Here is a 25,134-nt window from a genome sequence, read left to right as displayed (position 1 = left end):
TATCTTGAGACTTCCTCTTTGACTTAGGGATTTAGAAGTGTATCGTGGGGCCAGCACTGTGGCCTAGCATGTAAGGCTGCCACCTGCAATGCCAGCATCCTATATGGGCACCGCTTTGAGTCCCGATTGCTCCTTTTCGTATCCAGCTTTCTGGCCTGGGAAAACAGTAAAGATGGGCTACGTCCTTGGGCCCCTGCACCGCATGGGAGACCTGGCTCCTGGCTTCAGATTGGCTCAGCTCTGGCTGTTGCTGCCAATAGGGGAGTGAACCAGCAGATGGAAGACCTCTCTCTCTCTCTCTCTCTCTCTCTCTCTCTCTCTCTGCCTCTCCTTCTCTCTCTATGTAGCTCTGCCTTTCAAATAAAATAAATAAATCTTTTAAAAAAAGGAAGTGTGTTGTTTTACTCCAAGATTGGAAGTTTTCCAGCTATCTTTGTAGTATTAATTTATAAATTAAATAAATTTACATCTAATAACATTCTTTATAGCATTTAGTTTCTTTAAAAAACTTTGAAAGTCTGTTTTATGATGAAGAAATGGGCTACATTGGTGAATTTCCTTACGGACTTAAAAAATGGGTCTTCTGTTATTTTTGGGTGCAGTATTCTAAAAACATCAATTATACCCATTTGATTGAAAGTTTGATGCAATTCTTCAATATCCTTAACTGATTGTCTTCTAGTCCTATCTGTTACTAACTGATGCGTCAACAATTACAAATAAAATTGTAAATATTTCTATTTCTCTTTCAATTTTCGTCAACTTTGCATAGTGAAGTTATGTTGCTATGTAATATGCATGTAGAATCATTTTATTGTTTTTTTTTTAATTGCACCTTTGGGCAACATGCCATGACCCTTCTAACTCCTTCTAATTTTCTCTGCTCCAAATTGTACTTTCTCTAGTATTAATACAGTCGTTCAAATTTTTTGGATTAATGTTGCACAGGATGTATTTATTTACCCCTTTTACTACTTTATCTATTTCAATGTATTTGAAGTAAGTTTGTCATAGACAGCATCAGGAGGGGTCATTTAAAATAAAATCCTTTCTGAAAATTTCTCTCCTTCACTTGCTGTGTTTAGGCCAGCTGCATTCAACATACTCATTGATAGTTTTGGATTTAGCCCAATTTCATCATCTGTTTTTTGACATTGAACTCCTTTATTTCAGTTTCTCCTTTCTTGCTGTCAGGTGACTTGCATGGTTTTTCATTCCATTTTAATTTATCAGTTGTGATGTATACATTATCTGTTTCTATAGATTGTTAGTGACTGCCCTCAGAATTATAACACACACTTTCTTTTTCATAGGCTCGTAACAGTTTTGCCGTATCAGGGAGAAATTTTACCATCAGGTAGGTCCTTTCTTTTCTCTTCTATGTCATAGTTTTCTTACATATTCCACATATCCCAACAATCCACATTAAAAATTCATCAGGTGAATGTTATAATTTTTGGTTCAATCATTGAATCAATTTTGTTTTAAAAGATTTATTTATTTTACTTGAAAGTCACAGTTACACAGAGGGAGAGAAGGAGAGATCAGAGAGAGAGAGAGAGAGAGAGGTCTTCCATCCTTCCATCCCCTGGTTCACTCCCCGAGGACTGCAATGGCCAGAGCTGCCCCAATCTGAAGCCAAGAGCCAGGAGCTTCTTCCAGGTCCCCCATATGGGTGCCGGGGCCCAAGGACTTGAGCCATCTTCTACAGCTTTCCCAGGTCATAGTAGAAAGCTGGTCGGAAGTGGAACAACCGGGTCTCAAACCAGTGCCCATATGGGATGCTGGCCCTGTAGGAGGCAGCTTTATCTGCTATGCCACAGCACCGGCCCTCATTGAATCCATTTTAAAAACCTATTGGGGCTGGCACTGTGGTGCAGTGGGTTAAGTCTCAGAGAACGTGGCGGTGAGACGGTGTCACTAGTCAGGGTTAGGGCCTGGAACTCTTCCTCTCCTGCAGTGGAAGGCTGTGTCTTTAACTGTCAGTGTGATGACATCCGCCTTCCCAGAATGCACCTGTCACATCCAGGTCCAGGATGCGTGCTCGCACCCCAACACATTCGTGGAGCTACTCGGAGGGCGCACCAGCCGGAAGGAGCTGCACCTCCAGCGCGGATGAAGGCTGCCGTTTTCTCTCTTTCTCCGCGGAGCGCTGCACACCGGGAGCCAGGGACCGCTTGTGCGTGCTTTTCCCCGTGCAGAGCCGTCCACCTTGGTGCTTTCCTGCTCTCTATCTCCGACGTGTGCATGGACCAACCAAACCGTAGGTACCATTTTCGTTTTTTTCTCTTTTTCTTGTCCACGGGCAGTTCTTTGGCCCGCTCTTGTTGAGCATTTCTCTGTGCGGGGCAGCCCATCCTGGGCCTGAATGTGTGTGTGTGTTTCCTGGGTGCTACATAACCTCCTTCCTATTTGCACGTGGGGCCGGTCTGCATTTTGTGTTTCTGTCTTGGAAGGAGACAAGAGCCTGCACCAAATTTAATATAATCTGGGTTCTGGTTCGAGTCTCGGCTGCTCCACTTCCTATCCAGCTCCTGCTAGTGCCCCTGGGAAAGCAGCGGAGGATGGCCCCAGTACCTGGGCCACTACACCCACATAGGAGACAGGGGTAGAGACAGGCTCCTGGCTTCGCCCTTGCCCCTGGCCTGGACATTCTGGCCATCTGGGGAGTGAACCAGCAGGTGGAAGACCTTTCTCTCAGTCTCTCCCTCTCTAACCATGACTTTCAAATAAGTAAATAAATAAATCTTCAAAATCATTAATATGTTCATGGCCCACATAGTAGAACTCTGGGAAGTAAGCTCATGAAGAGTGAGGAGACTTTTCCCATCCCGCTCCTCTCCAGAGCCCCTGATGGAGGTTGGGATTCTCTGCCCCTGCTGCTTTGTCTAAAATTTTGGTCCGGAGTGATTTACCCTGTGAGCTCTTTTCTCCGACCAGGCTAGGAAAAGTTTTTGTTTTTGTTTTGAGTTTGTGCAGTGTTTTTTCACTTGTTACGCATATGAACTGATGATCTACAAGCTCCTTAGTGTGCTGGACTAGATGCCAGCGAGGTTATTTTATGTTCATGCCTGGTAACATCTTATTGAAAGTTGGACATTGTATTAAAAACTTATGAAGGCTCAGAATGATAATCTCATTGCCCAGAGATAATTCACTCTATCATAGACCAGGAAAATAGCATGAGGGTCATAACTCAATCTTTTGGGGTGGCCCTGTCTCGAGTCTGCATTTCCTTCCTTAGAAGAGTCTGGCTTCGTCTCCACCCCTAGGCTGTGGACCTCCAGGGATCCCAAGTGAAAATCAGCGACGTTTACCAACGCCTCCTGATGGCTGATTCTCAGAACCGTAAGTTGGCCTCTTACTAAAATGACCAAAACCTGCACTCCTCTTTCCCATTCTTTCTTCCCCTCTACGTCTTAGTCTGTTAACCTAATGTTGTAGTAGGAAAACTGGCATCTGGTCTGCTTGTGTTTTACTGTGACCTGCTGTTCTCCGGGATTTTGGTCCCTCAAGGTCTAGATGCTGGAAACTGGCAGTTAGCCTAGTGGCTCAAATGCCCACATCCCATGTCACGGTATCTAGTTTTGATTGCTGGCTCTGGCTCCTGGCTTCAGCTTCCTTTCAAGGCATACCCAGGGAGGCAGTGATAATGGCTCAAATAATTGTTTTTTTTTTTTTTTCTACTCACAAGGGAGACTTGGATGGAGATACTGGTTCCCAGCTTCATCCTTGGCTGCTGTGGACATTTGGTGAATAAACCAATGGATGGGAGTTCTCCCAGCTCCCTGAAATAAGTAAACATCACCATTGAAAAGATCTGGATGTTTTCATTGGCCCAAACTCCACCTTTTGTTCCCCTGGTTCTGATATGTGGAAAGCTCTGCCTGGGTAATGATCTTCCCTTGGCTTCTGGTCCATTCTCTGGCTGGCTTCTCAGCTCCTTGCTTCAGACCAAAGTGGCTACTGCCAGTGGGAAGCACCTCACACCATTCTCCATGGGACTGTGGCCCTCAACTCCTGGATCTTTCAGTAGCTCCCAAATAACCTGCAACCAGATGCTTTTGTTTCATGCAGTTTTTCTGGTTGTTGTTCTTGGAAATGTTGGTCTTAGTAGAAAGGGAAGACCTGGGACAACTTATGAGAAGTAAAGTTGCAGACAGGTGCTCCTAGCAACTGTGAGATAAACAGAAGTGGTATAAAGAGCCCAGAGGGCAGTGTTGGCCATCCAAGTAATGAGATGACCCCTGGCTATAATTGAGGTTGTGTTTCTCTGTCCATCAGAATTGTTGGCATTCTCTTGTGTCTAGAGATGACACTACTGCCTCCTTTACCCAGAGTCATCCCTGGGAGAGAAAAGGGGGCAGCTTTCTAACAGATCATGTTCGGGTGGCCTCTTGGGCATGGGCTAGTAAGGAATTCTTAGGAAAGGGCCAAGGCAGGGCTTAACCTGTGGCCCAGGGTAGCTCCACTGTCAGTGCTGGAACCTGCTGCTAACAACTCACAAGAGCCTATGGTGTGTTTATGTGTGGTCACTTTAGTACATTGTACGGGCCACGTACACCATGGAGATCCACAGGCACTATAAACCAGGGCTTTGTTTTACGCAGATGCTGGTTGTAAAACTTGAATCAGGGAACGGCCACCCAGGAGGGATGTGTGGCAGTGGGGGTGGGGCCAGATTCAAGCCCTTTGGGTCAATAGATACTGGGGGCTGACTCAATAATGATTGGCTCTGTGTTCATGTGTGTGTGTGTGTGTGTGTGTGTGTGTGTTTTATCATTTAGTTCTCACTACACCATGAAATCAGATAGTAGAGACTAGGAGAATTTCTGTTCCCTGCTTCAGTCCACATTGCAACCTGGGTCGCTGTGACCCCCTTCATCTTCATCCTTAACCACAGCACCTGTAGCAGTACAGGGCGGGAGGACTGAGCCCAGGCTAGTTTCCGGTCGCTGAGGGCAGACAGTGCAGTGTGGCAGAGACCAAGGACCCGTGTGGCCCTGAGCACACACTCGGCCCATATAAGAAGTGCAAACAGGATTCTGAGCCCAAGCAGCATGGAGAGAACAGAGGGATTTGAGAAAAATTGTCCTTGGTTGCTTATTGTTCTTGCACCTTGTTGTCATGCCCCTGTCCTGAACAAACCCCACCACCTGTTTTCTCTGTTTCTATACCCAGACGGCACAGCACAGGTGATGAAAACTCGCACAACAGAGCAGATTGCCGCATTCTAAATTCCTGATCACCAATCTCCAAGACAGCAGGGGTCCTACCAGAACTTGTGGGCTGACTTTTCCTTTACTATCCCTAGAAAGTTTTCACACTTTTAATGTGCGGAAGCATGCCTCTTCTCCCTCACTCAGTAATTCTAAAGTCGAACTTTCCTGTTTATTTTGCAGTATCTATAAGTTCACGTAATGGGGTGAGACACAGTACAGAGAGGGTCCCTGGACCCTGTATCCAGTCTCCTGCAGAACCAGCCTCTTTCAGAGTTACAGTACAGTTCCAAAGCCAGGAGACCACAATGGGCACAACCAAGGGAGAGAATGTTTTGGACCTCACAAGACTTCACATCATCCTCGTAGAGCCACACCCATTTCCTCTGACAGGCTCCAGTCTGTCCCACAGCTCCATGACTGAGTCACATCCTGAATGTCATTTGTGTGCAGTCACACAGAGTAGGTGCCCCAGGGAATGGGTTTTATCAGTCAGCATGGGTCTCTGGAGATTCCTATAGGCCACTGTGCGTACACATAGTTCCTGTAGGTCACCGTGTGTACCCATAGTTCCTATAGGTCACTGTGTATTCATAGTTCCTGTAGGTCAGTGTGTGTAACTATAGTTCCTATAGGTCACTGTGCATACCCATAGTTCCTGTAGGTCACTGTGCATACCCATAGTTCCTATAGGTCACTGTGCATACCCATAGTTCCTATAGGTCACTGTGCATACCCATAGTTCCTGTAGGTCACTGTGCATATCCATAGTTCCTATAGGTCACCGTGTGTACCCATAGTTCCTGTAGGTCCCTGTGTGTACCCATAGTTCCTATAGGTCCCTGTGTGTATCCATAGTTCCTATAGGTCACTGTGTATCCATAGTTTCTATATGTCACTGTGCATACCCATAGTTCCTATAGGTCACTGTGTGTACCCATAGTTCCATCCTTTGTATTAACATCCGTGGGATGGATGGTCTGGTATTGCCCACTAAGGTCCATCAGGGTTGATTCCAGTTCTTGCCTATTAAAAATTAAGCTGCTGCAGACATGAAGTATTTTACATGAATGTAGGAATTAATTTTTGAGGGATAAAAACCTCTGGCACTTTAATTTAATTTATTATTAATTTAGTGTTGAGAGACTACCAAGCTGGTTGCCCGTGTAGCTGTACCATTTCATAGTCTCATTAGCAAGGTAGGGTTGATCCAGTTTCTCCACATCCTTGCTAGCATTGCATATTTTAAGTGATTTTTATTTGAGCCAATTTGATAGGTCTATACTGACATCCCAGGGTGGTTTGTACTTGCATTTCCCTCATGGGTAATGACATGGAACATCTTTTCATGGGCATATATGCCGACTGCATACTTCTTAGGTGGAATGTGTGTTTTCTAACTGGATTGCTATTTTACTGTTCAGTTGTGAGAGTCTTTTACATTTTCTAGATACTAGTCCTTTGTCATCTGTGTTGTTTGTAAATACATGTCTTAAAGTATTTACCTCATTCTTTTTTTAAATTTTTTAAAATTTATTTGACGGGTAGAGTTATAGACAGTGAGTGAGACAGACAGAGAGAAAGATCCTCCTTCCGTTGGTTCACTCCCCAAATGGCCACTACGGCCGGCACTGCACCGATCCGAAGCCAGGAGCCAGGTGCTTCCTCCTGGTCTCCCATGCGGGTGCAGGGCCCAAGCACTTAGGCCATCCTCCACTGCACTCCCAGGCCACTGCAGAGAGCTGGACTGGAAGAGGAGCAACAGGGACTGGAACCCGGCACCCATACAGGATGCCGGTGCTGCAGGCAGAGGATTAACCCAGTGAGCCATGGTGCCGGCCCCTACCTCATTCTTTACTGCTTTATAGTTTTCTGGACATTTTGTCATTTTATATTTAAGTTTGTGATTCATTTTGAGCTCCGTTTTAAACAAGCTGTGAGACTTAGGTTGAGTTTAATTGTTTTCCTCTGGGTAGCCTGTTGCTCCAGGACTATTTGTTAAAAATCTTACCTTTATCGCTTCTTGGCCTTTTCACTGAGATCAAGTGTAAAAAGTCTACCTTTCTGCTGTCGACTTGCTCTTCACTTTTGTCAAAATAAGTTGAACATCTTTGCTTTATTTCTTAGTTCCCTATTCTCTTCTCATCGTCTATCCACGTACCCATCTACATACACCACACAGTTTTCTTACTTTAGCTGTTTCTTGAAACCAGATTTATTTATTTATTTGTTTGTTTGTTTGTTTGTTTGTTTTGAAAGATTTATTTGAGAGGCAGAGTTTCAGACAGAGAGGTCCTCCATCTGCTGGTTCACTCCCCAAATGGCCTCAACGGGTGGAGCTGGGCTGATCAGAAGGCAGAAGCCAGGAGCTTCCTCTGGGTCTCCCATGTGGGTGTAGGGACCCAAACACCTGGGATATCTTCTACTGCTTTCCTAGGTCATCAGCAGGGAGCTGGGTCAGAAGTGGAGCAGCTGAGACTCGAACTGGTGCCCATACGGGATGTGGGCACTGCATCCTGAACCAGGCTGCATTAGGAAGCTGGACTGGAGGTGCAGGTGGCAGAACGCAAGCCTGCCCTCTTATATGGGGTGGCTGTGTCCCTAGTGTGCCTTAACCCACTGTGCGATAAACGTGCCCTGGATTATGAAATCCTCTGTGTGGTTGACCTCTCTGCTCTGGTCGGAAAAGGTGTAGATGCTGCCTGGTTACTGCTACATAAGGGGTAGAGGTGCACATTCCCTGCTCAGCCTCCATTGAGATCCAAAATTGGTGAATTCTTTGTTACTTGTGCTTGGACATGGAAGTTCCAGCTCCTCCCTGGGTCCTAACGGACACCACGATGTGGGGCAGGGGGAGGGGGGTTGCTCATTACCCCTGATGGGTAGTCATAAAAGTCTGGTTTCCCACCACGATGCCTCTGACGCTGCCCTGGCAGTTATGGATGGAGAGGGCTGATTTTCATCCTTCCCTTCTCTGTGAGCGCCCTAGTTGGAGACAAGCCTCACTTGAGTGCCACAAAGGTGGACGTCTAAGCTTGCCTCTTGGTTTTTGTTGGTGCAGGTGAGGGTGGGCCATGGTCCTTTCTCTGTAATTTTTGCCGTAGTGAAACAGTTATTATTACCAGTTTTCTGTCTTGCAAGACTGCATGTTTCCTAGTACTTTGGATACAGAGAATAGGACTCTGCTGGAGGGGCTGCTCTGTGCCCCTTGGTGTTGCCCAGTTGTGTGCTTCTTCAGCTCCGAGTCCAGGATATTAAAGAGAAATAGAAAACCTGGGGGGTTCATCTGACATGTGTTCCTCACAGCCTAAGGTCCAGCCAGTCTCCTTCCATCTCTCCACCTTCCAGAGTCTTCTATTTTCCCTATGTGATATCCAGGGCTCCAAGTTGTCATTGGGGGGCGGGAAGGCACATCTGCTCTGCCATGTAGAAGCCGAAGTCCTGGCTCAAGTCGTTTTATTCCAGATCCATTACACAGAAATAAACCACATTGAAATTATAGCTTCTGTATAATTTGCTTGTCTTCCCAGATCTGCCAGTGACTTGCATCTGCATTCTCTCTCTCTGTGTGTGTGTGTGTGTGTGTGTGTGTGTCTCAATTTCCTTGCAGTATGGGAGACGTCTCTCGCAGGAGCTAAAGCCACAGCTCATATTGAATAATAGATTCTATTCAGTTCTGCTTCCCTGGGAGCATTGGAACACATTAATTATATGTACTCTCTCTTATCCATAGCTTCATCCTGTTAACTAGATTTTCCCATTGGCTTTTAAAATTGTGTTCAAGCTCTTCCATTAAGTACAAGTCAAATCCTAGCCACAAATTCCTTCTAGCAATTGCGGTGTCTCCCTGCTTCGTTCGTTGAACTTCTCAAAATGTTCTCATTTGTTCATCCCCCATTCATTCCTCAACTACTCCAGTGTGGTTTTGGTTCCCATAATTTCACATCCAGTTAACTCTGCTGAAGAGAGATATTTCTTAGTGCCCTCTTTCTTCTATTAAATGTTAAAAATGTAGATTTTCCATCTGCTGGTTCACTTTCCTAAATATCTACAACAGCCAGGGCTGGGGCTGGGTCAGGCCAAGTCCAGGATCCAGGGACTCCCTCTGGGTCTCCCTTGCGGGGGGTAGCAGGGGCTCAAGTACATGACCCATCATGTGCCACATCCCAGGGTGTGGGTGTGTGTTAGCAGGGAGCTGGGTGGGACGTGGAATCGTCAGACTTGCAGCAGGCACTCGGATACGGCACACAGGAGCCTGAAGAAGTGCCTTGACCCGCCCATCGAACGCCCACCTGCTCTGCTTCTCAAACTCTCAGCAACATCTTTGGTATAATGGTCACTCGTGGTTCTCGAAGCACTCTTCCCTTGGCTTCCACACGACAGCATTTTCCTGGCGTTTCCTCTACTTCTCTGGACACGTCTTCTCTGTTTATTCTCTGAACTCCTTCTTTCTACGCAGCAAGCGGACGTTGGCGTTCTCAGAATTCAATCACAGGCTCTCATTTCTCAACTCACTCAGATTTTTCTTCCTGGACATTCTCTTCCACAACATGACTTTTGGTTATCATCAATAGGCAGACAGCATACATCTCTCCTCTGAGTTTCAGACTTGCAATACATATCTCCTCTTAGAAGCCTGCAAGTCCCTGCAAACCAATCTGTCCAGAACTGAGATCAAAATCTCCTGAGAGCAGACCTCCACCCTCTTCTCCATCACATACCCTTCCCCTGCTCTCTGAGTCAGTGAATGGCCGCATCACCCACTGAATTACAAGAGGAGGAATCTGTGTGGGGATCTGATTCGAGGTCCTCCTCTCCATTGTCTCCCGTGGTCAACACATCAGCACACGGCTGACTTTATCTTCTAAATAACTTACCGTCCTGTTGCCTTGTCTCTCGTCCAAGCACACTGACTCAAGAGATCATCCCCCTCTCCTACCATGGACATTGGCATAGCTGCCTCAGCCTCCCCTGCACCTGCCCTTGCTCCTCGCCAAGCTGGCTGCCACTCTGCAGCCAAAATATTTTTTTTTTTTCAGAATTCAGATCTCTCTCTCTCCCCTCTTTCCCTCTCTTTCTGCCTTGCCAATATTCTTAAAAAAGAGGCAGTTCCTTTTGTATTTGGCTCTAAATTCCCAGTCTCATTTTGTACAATTTCACTGCAGTTTCTGCTTCAGCCACTCTGGCCTTTCAGTGACCATGATGCCCCGTGATACTCCTGCTCCAGGGCAGGGTTCTCTGTGAGACCCGAGTCTCAAACCGGTGCCCATATGGGATGCTGGCACTGCAGGTGGCAAGTTTACCTGCTATGCCACAGCTCCAGCCCCCATTGAATCCATTTTATAAACCTCTTGGGGCCGGCACTGTGGTGCAATGGGTTAAGTCTCTGCCTGAGGCGCTGGCATCCCATATGGGTGCCAGTTTGAGTCCTGGCTGCTCCACTTCCGGTCCAGCTCTCTGCTGTGTCCTGGGAAAGCAGAAGATGACCCAGGTGCCTTGGCCCCTGCACCCGTGTGGGAGACCTGGAAGAAGCTCCTGGCTCCTGGCTTCAGATCAGTACAGCTCTGGCTATTGTGGCCATTTGAGGAGTTAACCAGAGGATGGAAGACCTTCCTCTCTGTCTCTTCATCTCACTGTCTGTAACTCTAACTCTCAAATAAATAAATAAATCTTGTAAAATAAAAACCTGTTATATTTGTCAGTTGTCTATTCCTAGAATTCTAGTGGCCTGAATTCTTCATTGTGGTCACGCAGATCACCAAAACTCTGTTCATCTTTTCCTCCCACTCTTTTTTTTTCTTTTCTTTTCTCTCTGTTATCATTCTCTGCTTCATCCAACGAATTTTACATTTTGGTTGTTAATTTTTTTTCAGTTCCAAAACTCCTATTTGATTCTTCCTACACATTCTTATTTGCTAGCCTTCTGATTTGTCATTTTTTTTCAAGAGTGTTTACTATTGCTTGTTGGGCCATTTGCACAATAGCTGTGCCACTGTCTCTACCAAGTCATTTTAACATCTGTGTTATCTTGGCGTCTGTGCCTGTTAATAATAGTCTTTTCCCACTCAGGTTGAGAGTTTCCTGATTCTCCAGTGCTGCATAATCCAGGATTGTTTCCTGAATATTACAAATATTATATTTTGTACTCTGGGTCGTTTTTAAAGGCGGATAACCAGGCTGCATTTCTACCACAAGCTTCAACTCATTTTCTTTGGACTGTGATTCAGATTTAGCCCACATGTGTGCCACCTTGTGGTCAGTCTGAGACTTGGGCAATGATTCGTTGGTTGATTTAGTTCTAAATCTCTTGTACACTCAGCAGAATCAGATCCCTTCATGGCCAGCTTGAAGGTGAGTCCATGAGTTGTTGAATAATTTTATGGAGTTTCTTTTCTTCCTATTTGCTCAATTCATGGTCTGTCAGATACAGTATATACATTTTTAAATTCATTTATTTTATTTATTTGTGAGAGAGGGAGGGAGAGAGAGAGGAGAGAAACAGGCAGACACAGAGAAAAAGCTCCCGTCTGCTGCTTCACTCCCCAAATGTCCACAGCAGCCAGGGCTGTGCCAGCCTGAAGCTGGGGCTGGGAACCCCATCCAGGTCAGCCGCATCGGTGGCAGGGACCCAGCTGCTTTGAGCCACCACCCGCTCCCTTCAGGATGGACATCAGCAAGGAACTGGCATTGGAGTAGAACTTGCACTCAGACCCAGGCACTCTGACTAGGGGTGTGGACATCCCAAGCAGCATCTTCACCTTTGTACCAATAGTGCACTTCCGTTTTGCATTTTTAAAACTTTTTAAAATTTTGAGCTAATTTAAAACCCACTAAAGAGGCAAAAATCACATAGGAATTTTACATGTGTGCCTCACACAGCTTTTCCCAGCAACACCTTATATCCCTGAGCGTATTTTCGAAGTCAGGAAATTGGCAGTGGTACAATACTATTGGTTAAACTGTGGCACTTGTTTGGTTTTCATCAGTTTTTGTTGTTGCTGCTGCTGGTATGTAATACTGTGGGGTTTCTCCACAGGTGTAAATCAGTGTTGAGACCTCCACAATCAAGACACAAAACTCTCCATCACTGCAAAGGAACTCGTTCAATCAACCTCTGTATAATGACACCTTCCCCCTGACCCTAACTCTGGCAACCACTGGTCTGTTCTCCATCATTAAAATTTTGTCATTTCAAGTTTGTTCTAAAATTGGAATTGCACAGTAGATCCATTAGTTTTGAACAGAACCCAGTTTTTGGCCCCATGCGTTTTGTTGTTGTATGGCATTCAGACACCTAGCCAACATGCCTTTGCTGGAACAAAACTGTGAAATGCTGTCCCTCCCCTCCAGTTCTTTGAACAAATGCAAACTTTTTTTTTTTTATTTGACAGAGTTAGACAGTGAGAGAGACAGAGAGAAAGGTCTTCCTTCCGTTGGTTCACCCCCCAAATGGCCACCACGGCCGGCACACTGTGCCGATCCGAAGCCAGGAGCCAGGTGCTTCCTCCCGGTCTCCCATGCAGGTGCAGGGGCCCAAGCACTTGGGCCATCCTCCGCAGCCCTCCTGGATCATAGCAGAGAGCTGGACTGGAAGAGGAGCAACTGGGACTAGAACCCGGCGCCCATATGGAATGCTGGCACTGTAGGCAGAGGATTAACCAAGTGAGCCATGGTGCTGGCCAGCAAATGCATACATTTTAAAAAGAGGCATTATACATACATTTAAATAATGTATACATTATGCATGCATTTAAAAAGAGCCAGGGTGGCATGGGGTGGTATGACTCCTTCAGTTAGGAAAACTCAACTCTGAATTTCAGATCTTCTGAAATGAGATGCTGTAGTTGTGAGAGAGGCTGGGGGCTGATAACAGGAGGTCAAAGGAACTTTACATTCATTGATTATCTGTGTGTGCCAGCACTGATCTGGCCCTTGAGGACTAGCAGACTGGACTTTACAGTGTGGTGTAAGAAACACAGAAGGCTAGCATTGTGGCACCGGGGTTTAAACCACCTTCTGCAGTGCCAGTATCCCATAAGGGCACCGGTTCGAGTCCCGGCTGCTTCACCTCCTATCCAGCTCCCTGCTAGTGTGCCTGGAAAGGCAGAGGGGATGGCCCAAACGCTTGCACCCCTGCACCCATGTGGGAGACCCTGAAGAAGCCCCTGGCTCCTGGCTTCAGCCTGGCTCAGCCCTGGCTGTCTTGGCTGTTTAGGGAGTGAACCAGCAGATGGACTCTCTCTCTCTGTCGTTCCCCCTCTATCTGTAATTCTGAGTTTCAAATAAATAAGTAAATCTTTTTTTAAAAAATTATTTGAGTTATACAGATTTTGTGTATTTCCTAGATACAGATTTAGGAACGTAGTGACACTGCGCCCCCTACCTTCCTCTTGCCTGTGCTCCAACCCTTCCTTCTCACATTCCCACTCTTAATTTTTACAAAGATCTATTTTCAGTTTACTTAATTATTAAACAAAGAAACATTGGTGTCTTTTAAATTTTTTTAAAAGATTTATTTGTTTACTTGAAGGCCAGAAGGCCAGAGTTACAGAGAAGGAGAGAGAGAGAGAGTTTTACATCCACTGGTTCACTCCCCAGATGGCCGCAACAGCCAGAGCTGCCCCAGTGTGTAGCAAGGAACCAGGAGCTTCTTCTGGGTCTCCCACGTGGGCGCAGGGGCACAAGGATTTGGACCACAGCAGAGAGCTGGATCGGAAGTGGAGCAGCTGGGACTTCAACTGGCGCCCATTTGGGATGCTGGTACTGCAGGCAGTGGCTTTACCCACTACACCATAGCACCGGCTCCATAATGTTTTTTTTTTTTTTTTTTTTTTTAATTAGGAAACAAAAAGAATTCAGAAGGAGCAAATCAGAGCTATTTTCCACTGAACCTCTCACAAAATCGCCTTCTTTGATGAGAGGCATGAGTAGGAGCTTTGTCATCGTGGAAGATTCTCTTGTAAAGCTTCCTGGGCATTTTTCTGCTAAGCTTTTGGGTGACTTTCTCGAAACAGCCTCGTAAGAAGCAGATGTCACCCCGCTTTATTCCCCAAAAAGTCAACAGCACAGTGCCTTGAGCACCTCCAATACTGTTGCCATGATCTTTGCTTTTGATCAGTCCACTTGTTTTTCTGAATTTCATGTTTTTAATATTTACTTTTTAGCCTTCTTTCTATAGGAAGTAATGTTCCATTGGTGCAGAATTACTTTGAGTTATATAATGTATTCAAGTGTCTATGTATTTTAAATATCATATTTATGTTCTTAGATTTAATCTTTTCAACATTTTTCCATGTTCACTTCGCATGTAGAGATCATACACATGCCTACTATTTTTCTTGAAAACAAGGATCACATGATGTAGGATTCATAACAGTTGTCACAAGTGAGGAAATAATGGTCTATTATTTCTTTTTTTTTTTTTTTTTTAATGTATTAAGTTGTTCATTAACAGTCAGGGCTATGCTGATCAAGTCACCGTTTCCCATAGTGTCCCTTTCACTTCAACAAGTTTCCATTTTGGTGTTCAGTCAGTTGTCACCGATCAGGGAGAACATATGGTATTTGTCCCTTTGGGACTGGCTTATTTCACTCAGCATGATGTGTTCCAGATTCCTCCATTTTGTTGCAAATGACTGGATTTCGTTGTTTCTTACTGCAGTATAGTATTCTAAAGAGTACATATCCCATAATTTCTTTATCCAGTCTACCGTTGATGGGCATTTAGGTTGGTTCCAGGTCTTAGCTATTGTGAATTGTGCTGCAATAAACATTAGGCTGCAGACTGCTTTTTTGTTTGCCAATTTAAATTCCTTTGGGTAAATTCCAAGTAGTGGGATGGCTGGGTCGAACGGTAGGGTTATCTTCAGGTTTCTGAGGAATCTCCAGACTGATTTCCAGAAACTCCACAAAAACAAAACCAACAACCCAATTAAGAGATGGGCCAAGGACCTCAATAGACATTTTTCAAAAGAGGACATCCAAATGGCCAACAGGCACATGAAAAAATGTTCAAGGTCACTAGCAATCAGGGAAATGCAAATCAAAACCACAATGAGGTTCCACCTCACCCCGGTTAGAATGGCTCACATTCAGAAATCTACCAACAACAGATGCTGGCGAGGATGTGGGGAAAAAGGGACACTAAGCCACTGTTGGTGGGAATGCAAACTGGTTAAGCCACTATGGAAATCAGTCTGGAGATTCCTTATTTCTTTTTTTAAAAAGATTTATTTATTTACTTGAAATACGGAGAGGCAAAGAGACAGAGAGAGAGAGAGAGAGAGAGAGAGAGAGAGAGAGAGAAATCTTCTATCTGCAGGTTTACTCCCCAGATGGCCACAATGGCTGAAGCTGTGCTGATCCAAAGCCAGGAGCCAGGAGCTTCCTCCAGGTCTCCCATTGGGTGCAGGGGCCCAAGGACTTAAGTCATCTTCTGCTGCTTTCCCAGGACATAGCAGAGAGCTGGATCAGAAGTGGAGCAGCTGGGACTCAGACCAGCTGGCACTGCAGGTGGCGTGTTTAAATGCTGCACCACAGCTCCAGCCCCAGTAATGGTATATTATTAAATTGTAGAGGTTGAATTCAATGGAGATAATATTTATAACTATGGACCAAACAATATGATACCCAGTTTTAATTGTTTCTTTCTCCTATGTGTGTGTGTGTGTGTGTGTGTGTGTGTGTGTGTGTATTAACCTCTACATAGGAGAGGAAACGTGATATTTGTCTTTCTGCATCTGCATTATTTCCTTAACATAATGATCTCCAGTTCCACCCAGAAGTCGGCATATGAAAGAGACTCTTGCACTCCCATGTTAATTGCAGATCAGTTCACAATAGCAAAGAAATGGACTCAACCAAGATGTCCATCAGCTGATGACTGGAAATAGAAAACGTGGTCATATGCAAGGTGGACTGTTAGATGCAGAACACAGTGGTTTCTTTGGCTTTGACTGGACCACATCCACCTCTTGGTAGCCACTTCTCTAGCTGTGCTTTGTCTTCAGAGTCCTTCAGGTAATAAAGCCAGGTTTCATCTCCTGTTAAAACTCTTCAAAGAAATGCTTCAGAATCTTGGTGTCGCTTATTTAAAGTTTCCACTGAAAGTTCCGCTTTTGTCTGCAGCCGAGTTGGATGCCACATTCTGGCACCTGTTGAGTGGAAAGTTTGCTGCACTGTCTTTTTGGGGCCAGAGCTGTTTAAGCTGAACGAGTTGAGGTGTCTGCAGTGGTGGCTGCTGGTTCTGCTGTCAGTTGTGAGTCTTCGTCAAGTAGGGCTTGAATAAGTTTAATTGCTTCCTTGCAGATTGATGTGTGTAGTCTTCTGCTGTGGGCTTATCTTCAACATCCTCTTGTCCCTTTTTGAAATAATTTACCATTTGTATATTGCTAATTCCACTGGAGCATTGTCTTAATTTCACCATTCTCCCCAACCTTCATAAACTTGGCATTTGTTCTTGCCTCAATTTTAGCAGAATCCATGCTGCTCTGATTCGGTGCCTGATTCAAATGTTTGATCTTTCCTAGGGCCTCAAACTAGGTTGTACTCAGGCACAGTATAATAAGTTAGTATGAATTTATTTTGGTGCAAATAAATTTTGCAGCTTAGGCACAGTTTTTTTTTAGAAACTTACTTTCCATGAAAATTTTGAAGACCCCTTGAATATCTCACTAGAGACCACTGGGCAGTTACTTAAGTCCGTGCCTCAGTCGGCTTCCCTTGAATTGCATCACTGGTAGTCCCTATGGAGTGTGTGCTGGCTGGGGGGTCCTCCTTGCTGGTTCTGCTGCTCACTGCCTATACGGACTGCTTTCTCCAAGTTCATGGCCCTGGGGGTGCATAGCACAGAAAAGAAACAGAACAGGAGAGCTGCCTCTAGCTGTTCCTGCCTCCTAGGCTTGCCTCTCTCTGAGGTGGTAAGGGGCACATACTCCAGCCTCATGAGGACAGTTGTGCTTCATTTCTGGGCATGGGGCCTTTCTTTACCCTTCTCCCTCTGGTGTGAGACTCCCTTCTCTTGGAGTCTGAAAATCCCAGGCAGCCAAGATGTTCTCAACTCACTCTAACTAATGCCGTATCAGCCATGTGATGCCCCTGTGGAGATGCAGGCGTGCCTCTTTATTTTCCCCTCAGTGACAATAAGGTGTAGCTTGTAAATCTCTCAAGTTGATTTTTCACTTTTGATTGCAACCCAGGGCTGATGAAAATTTTCTGCATGTTTATGACCCATCAGTCCTTCTAATGGAGAGAAAGGCATTCGACCCCTGTGCTCAAGTCAGCAGCCTACTCAAAGTCCTATGCATGACAGAATTTTGTTATGCATTTTAAATGATATGGAGCTCATATACACCCTAGATAAAACTTGATGTCTCTGGTTAAGTCTTCCTGTTTAAATTTATCTGTCTTCCCAGAGCTGGCTCCACTGAACCCTGAAGCTTGAGGAAAGCAGCAGAGCACTTTCCCTGGGAAAGCAGGGGTGATGCCCTAGCGTTCACCTTCCCCTGACCTAACTCTGGACCTGCCCCATGGTGTCCAGCAGCTGTCTGCCGTGGGCATCACTCCTGATGGTCACACACTTGGGACATCTGTACCTGTGCAGCCACTCAGCCACTCCAGCCACTCTCCAGGGCTGGAGAGTGTAAATTCTGTGAATACAGGTACGGGCACAGCTAGTCTGCTGCTGCCTCTCTCATAGTCACATCGGTGTTGAGCACATGATGAACCCTCAGTATTTCCCAAAAATGAATGATTGCAATGAGTAGTGGAGATTTTGTCTACACAACTACCACACGCTGTAGCAAATATTTAAATATAAATAAGTAAGATAAATTTATAAATAACTATATAAAGAAATAAGCAGTTTAAATTAAGAAACTTCTGGGGCTGGTGTTGTGGTATGGTGTATTAAGCCATTGCCTGCAATGCTGGCATCATATATGGATGCCAGTTCAAGTCCTGGATGCTCTGTTTCCCATCTGGTTTCCTCTTTCTTTTTTTTTAATTTATTGTATTTATTTGAGAGGTAGAGTTACAGTGAGAGGGAGAGATATCCGCGGGTTCACTCCCCAAATGGTCGCAACCGCCGGAGCTGCGCCCATCTGAAGCCAGGAGCTTCTTCCCGGTCTCCCACGTGGGTGCAGGGGCCCAAGCACTTGGGCCATCTTCTACTGCTTTCCCAGGCCATCGCAGAGAGCTGGTTTGGAAGAGGAGCAGCCGGGACTAGAACTGGTGCCCATATGGGATGCTGGCGCCAGAGGTGGAGGAGTAATCTACTGGGCCACGGCACTGGCCCCTAGTTTCCTGTTAATATGCCTGGGATAGAGTGGAAGACGTCCCAAGTCCTTGGGCCACTGCACCCCTGTAGGAGACCCAGATATTATTCCAGACTCCTGGCTTTGGTCTGGCCCAGTCTAAACCATTTACCTTCATGTGTAATTAAATTTGAAACAGAATAGCTAAATGGAGTCCAGAAATATCCTACTGGCAAATTAGAGGGTGGACTCATTTACCCAGATAAGGATTCTTAACATTACAAAGGGGAAAAAAGGTCCCTTGAAGTAGCACTTATTTAAGTGTTTGTTTACACATCATTACTTGCTTAACAGAGGACGAAACTAAAAGTTCAGTTGTTCCAAGCTATTGCTGATTAAACAGCAATCAGAAATGAAGATAAAGTGAAAGATTGTAATAACAAATGGACACTTATACATCCATTATAAAAAATCTCATTTTATATAACCCAAAGGGAAAATTCCAGAATCTCCAGGTCTCTGCAGGACACCCAGCCTCTTATTCAAACCACATTTAGCTCACACAAGTAACTGTGTAGCTCTGGGCACCTGGGAAGTACGAGGAAGAGACAAGGGATTCTCATTCTTGGATTCTTGGCTCCACATTGCTGTGTCATTAATTCTCCCACTCTTTTGGCCAGAGGAGTCAGAAGGGAGGAGAAATGCCAGGAACTTCAGCAGTCCGTGTAAAGGATCCCAATCACAGGAATCTTGATTCTGTTGGCGGGAAAAGGTGTGACTGGGCAGGCCCATTGCTAAGGCCCCATCCAAGCCACTCTGTTTTCTCTTGCAATTCTGTGGCAGCAGCAGTTTTCCCTCTGTATGTCAGTAAAAGAAACCTGGCTTCCAAAAAGGAAAGGCAATTTATTCAAGTTTGCTAAGCACGCAAATGAAGGTCCAACTGCATTGGGCTCCCAAGCCTATGACTTCCCCCTTACACATTCTGCCTCTGCAGACATAGCCCAAGGTGACAGGTGATGAAGATGTTACAGGCCTAGGTCTCTTAATCTTTATTCCAGTTTCTTGACCCTACAGAGATAAGGACTCAAGTGTCATAAAGAGCCATATATACAGTGCCCCAGTGAGAGCAGGATTCCTTTAACAGAGAGAGTGCGTGCATTCACAGGTGAGTGTGGTTACTCCACACAGATACCTGTCACGCAGAGAGCTGCCTGTGAGGAGAGAGGGCGGGAGGAGTTCAGAGAGGACATGGGCACGGTCAAAGGGCTAACAGCAGCCCTCTCAGTATCAGTGTCTTTCCTGAGATCGGGCTGGTGGAGTTTAGCTTGAGTGAGGCTCTCTGAGAGTTCGCTGGCACCTCCACATGTAGGTTAACTTCCACCTGGTCATCATAGTGTCTTCTTCCTGGTTCTGGATGGGACACAGGTGCACCCTGAGAAAGTGGGGTACAAGATTGACAGGGAAGGGATGGAGTTACAGTGCAGGGCTGGCAGAAAGCCCCACTCACATATTTCTCCATAATCTTCCTGCCTAGTTCCCCCAAATCACAAATAGAAAACGAGCAGATCCGCCTCTGTAAACATGATTTGAGGGCTCAGACTAGGTAGTAACAAATCCATGATTTGGATTAAAAAAGTTCTTAGGTGCTTTAACCCTGTTCCTTCTATATTCACAGACAGAATTGGTATCGGTCCTACTAGTTAATTATCAGGATTATCCTTAGAGGTCTGACTTAAGGTTCAGATGAAGCAGAGAGAAGTCAGACTTAAGCAGCCTGTGTTCACCCCAAGACCAAGATGGAACTGGGTACCGTTGATTGCTAGAATTTCCTACTACCCTGAACTCAGATTTTAGCTTTAGGAGATCACAAGTTGTAAAATCTATTCAAATGAATAGATTTCAAAATAATTACTGCCTGATGAATACTGAGATATTCATCATTTAAGCTCAGTCTTATCACATACTTCACCTGACATTAACCAGGCACACCATAAGTATGCCTGAAATTAATACAGTTGGTCTCTAGGCAACTCCAGTCTTTCCCCCACAACCCCATGGGTTCCATGAAACCATCAGTCACGTACTTAGCACTCTCTGACTTTTTAAATAATTAAAACCCTTACAGTCAGGTTTGTTGCATTTGTATTCATTTCCCTCACTCTCTTGAGGGATTTCATTGGGTAGCTTTAAAAAAGATATTTTATTTATTTGTTTATTTGACATTCAGTGTGACAGAGATAGGAGAGACAGAAAAAGGGGTCTGATTAACTCCCCAAATGGCCACAGCCACCAGGTTTGAGCCAGGCCGAAACCAGGGGTGAGGAACTCCGCCTGGGTCTTTCACGTGGGTGGCAGGGACTGAAGTACTTGGGACATCTTCACAGCTTTTCCAGGCACATTAGCGGGGAGCTAGATCAGAAGCAGGCCAGCCAGGTTGGAACCAGAACTCCAATATGGGATGTGACATCGCAAGCCGTGGCTTCACCCTTGGTGCCATTATTTATCTTTTTTGAAGTTTATATAAGGGTTCAGCATTTATTGAATGATTTCTATGTGGCAAATAAATTCTCAGAAAGTATTTACTAATTTTAATATTTGAATGCAAAATGATATATTTGGTGACAGCAGGATTTCAGCATAATTGCAAACCACTCGTACCTTCATTCAGTCATTCAGCAAATGTTTGTGTTCGCTGTTTGTGTCACACTAGGAATGCAAATACAGAGGTGATTGGCAAGCTTTCTGTCCCTTATAAACCTTCTAATAGGGTGTGAGAAAATGAGAAATTATTGATTATAAGAGAAGAAAATAGAAAGTGCATTGCTGTTGGCAAAGTCTAGGGAAGAATACACAAAGACAGAACCGAACATGAATGGCAGAAGGAGGTGCGAGAATGGAGAGGCTTTGGATGGGAATTGTGTGAGATGTGACTTGGAATCAGCCAGGTGGACCAAGAAGAAAGGAAGGTAAAAGCACAAGCTTCTGAGACTTGATATTCCAGGGGCCAAGGAGAGTCTCAAGTATGACTGAGTGACACCTGGAAACGAATCAGGAGACGGAGGTGGAAAGTGCGCCTTTCCCTGTGCCTCTGTCTGTGCCCACATGCGCTGAGCACACAGGGCCTGAGCAGCAGGGAACTGTGATATGCAGCACGGCCCTGGCGGAGCAGCAGAGCTGAGAGGTGCTGGCTCCTGTGTGAAGGACAGCACTGCTCTGCAAGGTGAGGCCGAGCTTGCAGGAAGCCAACCCCGGTAGCTGGCCTGAGAGACAGGCCAGAGGGGGCAGTGCAGAACCCCAAGGCATCTGCCATCCATGGCTCACAGTGTGACTCGGGGACTAGATTCTCCTTGATTGCCACCATGATCAGGAGGCCCAACTGAGATGAAGAGGAAACTGGGATGAGGCCTCATCCAGTGCAGTCCAGTGGCCAAAGAAAACGGAGACAAATCTAACAGCTGTGCCCTTGTTCCTGTGCAACCTGCAGGCCCCGTGGGGTCCTGAGGACCTGCATAGAAACCGAAGCTCGCTTCCTTTTTGAGACACAGGCACTGGGGTTGGACATTTGAAGGGACAAAGGCTAGACTTCGGGGATGAATAAATCTGGCCCAGAACATGGCTCCAGAAAAAAGAAACCTGAGCTATTTTTAGCAGAACGTCTAGTCTCAGTTTTCCAAGCTGCATACCAACCCCTATTGACCTCTGACCTGTTCCCACATTCATTTTCCTTTCCTGACCTGGAGTGTCTGACCTCTGGAAGAGAGTAGATAATGAAACTCTAGGAGGCTCCAGGCCAGTTCAGCAAAGGCCAGATGAAAAAAAGTCCACGGAAGATCAGTTGAAGGGATATGAGGGCAGCCAGGACAAAGCGGAGAGGGAGCTATGAAGAGTAGGTTCCATGTCAGAGGAAGATCAGGCAGGAAGCAGTTATAAAATATTTTAGGCTTTTGAGAGCCACATTCTATCTGCATCGCTTATTGTTATTTTGGTTTGCTTTTAAAAATATTTTTATTATTTATTTATTTGAAAGGCAGAGTTAGAAAGAATCTTGCATTTGCTGGCTCATCCCCCAAATGGCTGCCAAGGCCCAAGGCTGGGCCAGGCCAAAGGCAGGATCCTGGATGCCATTCAGGTCTTCCCGTGGGTGCAGGGGCCCGAGCACTTGGGCCATCTTCCACTGCTTTCCCACGTGCATTAGCAGGGAGCTGGGTTGGAAGTGGAGCAGCAAAGCTTGAGCTGGCACCCACATGGGATGCTGTGGCCGTAGGTGGCAGCTTACCCCGCTATGCCACAACCGTGGCCCCCAGATGTACATTTAAAGCCTGTGTTGTGTGCTGCATTAAATGAGACCACAGCAGGCCCTGTCTAGGGAATGTACCAGAAGAGCAGTCAGCCCGGGTTTGATTGTGCTTTCCCCCAAGTGTTCATGTGTTAGGAGCTTAGCTCCCAGGGTACGATGGAATTTTAACAGGTGAGGCTACATGGAAGGGCCTGAGGATGCTGGTTTTCTGGAGTGAGTCCTTGTGAGAATGAGTTGTCATTAAAGCCTGACATGACCTCTGACTCTCTCTCAGGCTTCCTGTCTCCTGATGTGGTTTCTCCCTCTGCCAAGCATCCCTGCATTGTGATGCCATCTGCCACGAGACTCCCTGAAGCAAAGCCAGTGCTGCCACCGCCCCCTGGAACCTCAGAACCGTGAGTGCTTCTCTGTTCTCTGTAAGGTTCCTCAACCTCAGTGGTTCAGTATAGCAATGAGAAATGGGCTAATAGACAACCGAATGTTGTTAAGAATTTGGAAAGTTAAGGACCATGTACGTCACAGTCAGTTTGCTTCGTGATCATCAGAATTCGGATCAGCGTAACTGCAGTTTTGTTCACATGGTCAAGAACCGAATCCACAGGGGGACAGTAGGTTCCTGTTGCCCCACGGGTTTCCTTCCTTGCTCCTTCCCTGACCCTCTTCACGTTTCCCCACCCTGGGCCCCTTCTGTTCTTCCCCTTTTAAGCTCAGTTGTGTCTCCCTGGGACATCTTCCTGCTGCATTTGTTCAAGGCCAAGGTGATGGGAACCATCTGAAAGCTTTCCTCTTACCTATTTCTCCATCAAAGGCTGTCAATCACTTTGCTTGACAGCTGATGCTGCAGGTAGAAAGCCCTGACTTCCCTTCCTCCTAGGTCAGTGGCACAAAAGCAGAGCCTCCTAACATCTGGAAATGGGAAAACTTTTCAAAAATGACTCAGCAGTTGCTGTAGGTGAGGGATTGCCTGGTAATGATGCCTGGGGGAGTGACAGAGCAGATGTACCACACCTCCCCTAAGTCTCCTAACAAAGGATCCCTTTGCCTTCTCTCTGAGAGGGAAGAAGTGGAATAAGGAGGGAAACGGAACTCCGGCCCTTGCTGATACCATGGAGTGAGGCTCACGGAGTCCAAATCCTCTTGGAAGCCTGTATTTTCACTCTTTATTCCAACTGTCATTTCACAGTTGGCTTTCTGGGTAAAGAATGGTTCTGCACATCTGCAAGACAATCTCTCTGCATATCTGTGCAGGAATCTTCTTCATCTGCAGCCTTGTGTACTCATGAGCTCATTTGATCCTTACAGCTGTCATACGTAATCTTTGCCATGATGATAAAAATCATTTAATTCTTACTCTGTTCCACCGAGTATCCTAGGGGTTTTAGGCTGCCTAACTTAATCCATATGAATCCTAGGATGGAGATATCTGATTGTTCCCATTTTGCAGATGCACAAGCTTAAAAGCTGGATAGTTAGTTTATCTCCCTTAGACAAAGATGGTCAACTTTTCAAGGTCGTGTAGCTTTTTGATTACAGAGCTGGCATCAACGGTGAGGTGTGCTGTTAGCATCTCCCCAGTGTTTGTGTTAGGATGTTAGGTTGTTACACACTTATCTCGCTGAGCAGTGTTTCTGAAACTGTAGTTTTTTTAAGAAAAGATTTATTATTTATTTGAAGGGCAGAGTGATAGGATATTAAAGAGAAAGAGAGAGGGAGAGAGAGAGATAAAGACATGTCTTCCATCTGCTGATTCACTCCCCAAATTGCCACAACACCCAAGGCTGGGCCAGGCTAAAACTAGGAGCCTGGAACTCCATCTGTGTCTCCCACATGGATGAAAGGGGCTCAAGGACTTGGGCCATTCTCCACTGCCACCCCAGGCACATTAGCAGGGAGCTAGAGTGGAAGCAGAGCAGCAGCGTTCTAACCGGCACTCTAATATAGGATGCAGGTGTCAAAGGCTTAACCCTCTGTGCCTTACCGCCACCTCCATTGTTTCTCAGACTTCAATGTGTGCAGATTCACCTGTGAAGCTTGTTAAATGCAGATTCATGCAGTAGGTCTGGGGTGAGGCCCATGAACTTGCATTTCAGTAGCTCCTGGGTGATACTGATGCCATGGACCCAGGCTTGACACTTCATATATTTTAACTTTTAGGACATCACTTGGAGGTGCAACCCTTGTCTCATCAGTGTCCATTTTGAGATTAAAGACCACTTTCAATAGAAGGTTTGTGTCACTGCCTCATCTTGGTAGCTCTGAACACGCTGCAAGCTAGTGCTTTGAGTGAGCAGGTGAGCTGACCATGTGAAGGCAGAGAGCAATCCATGAGCCAGGTCCTGAAGAACCTCAGAGAAGCCACATCATA

The 25,134-nt window shown here is 45.7% G+C and overlaps 1 protein-coding gene across 1 annotated transcript in view; it reads left to right on the top strand.

Annotated features, from left to right (window-relative positions):
- LOC127485579 (uncharacterized) overlaps positions 1–24,915 on the top strand; it is a 46,494-nt gene extending 21,579 nt beyond the window's left edge. The window contains exons 3-6 of the mRNA XM_089314163.1: positions 1,314–1,357; positions 2,030–2,263; positions 3,273–3,348; positions 23,044–24,915. Coding sequence (XP_089170289.1) covers positions 1,314–1,357; positions 2,030–2,263; positions 3,273–3,337 — 343 coding nt within the window. The 3' untranslated portion in view covers positions 3,338–3,348; positions 23,044–24,915. The remainder of the gene's footprint in view (positions 1–1,313; positions 1,358–2,029; positions 2,264–3,272; positions 3,349–23,043) is intronic.
- Positions 24,916–25,134: the final 219 nt, after the last annotated feature.

The sequence above is a fragment of the Oryctolagus cuniculus genome, chromosome 15 (genome assembly GCF_051225735.1).
Source record: "Oryctolagus cuniculus isolate XC-2025 breed Fujian yellow rabbit chromosome 15, ASM5122573v1, whole genome shotgun sequence".
Classification (NCBI taxonomy): Eukaryota; Metazoa; Chordata; class Mammalia; order Lagomorpha; family Leporidae; genus Oryctolagus; species Oryctolagus cuniculus.
The sequence above is the reverse complement of the archived record's forward strand: the minus strand, read 5'-3'. Positions and strand labels throughout refer to the sequence as shown.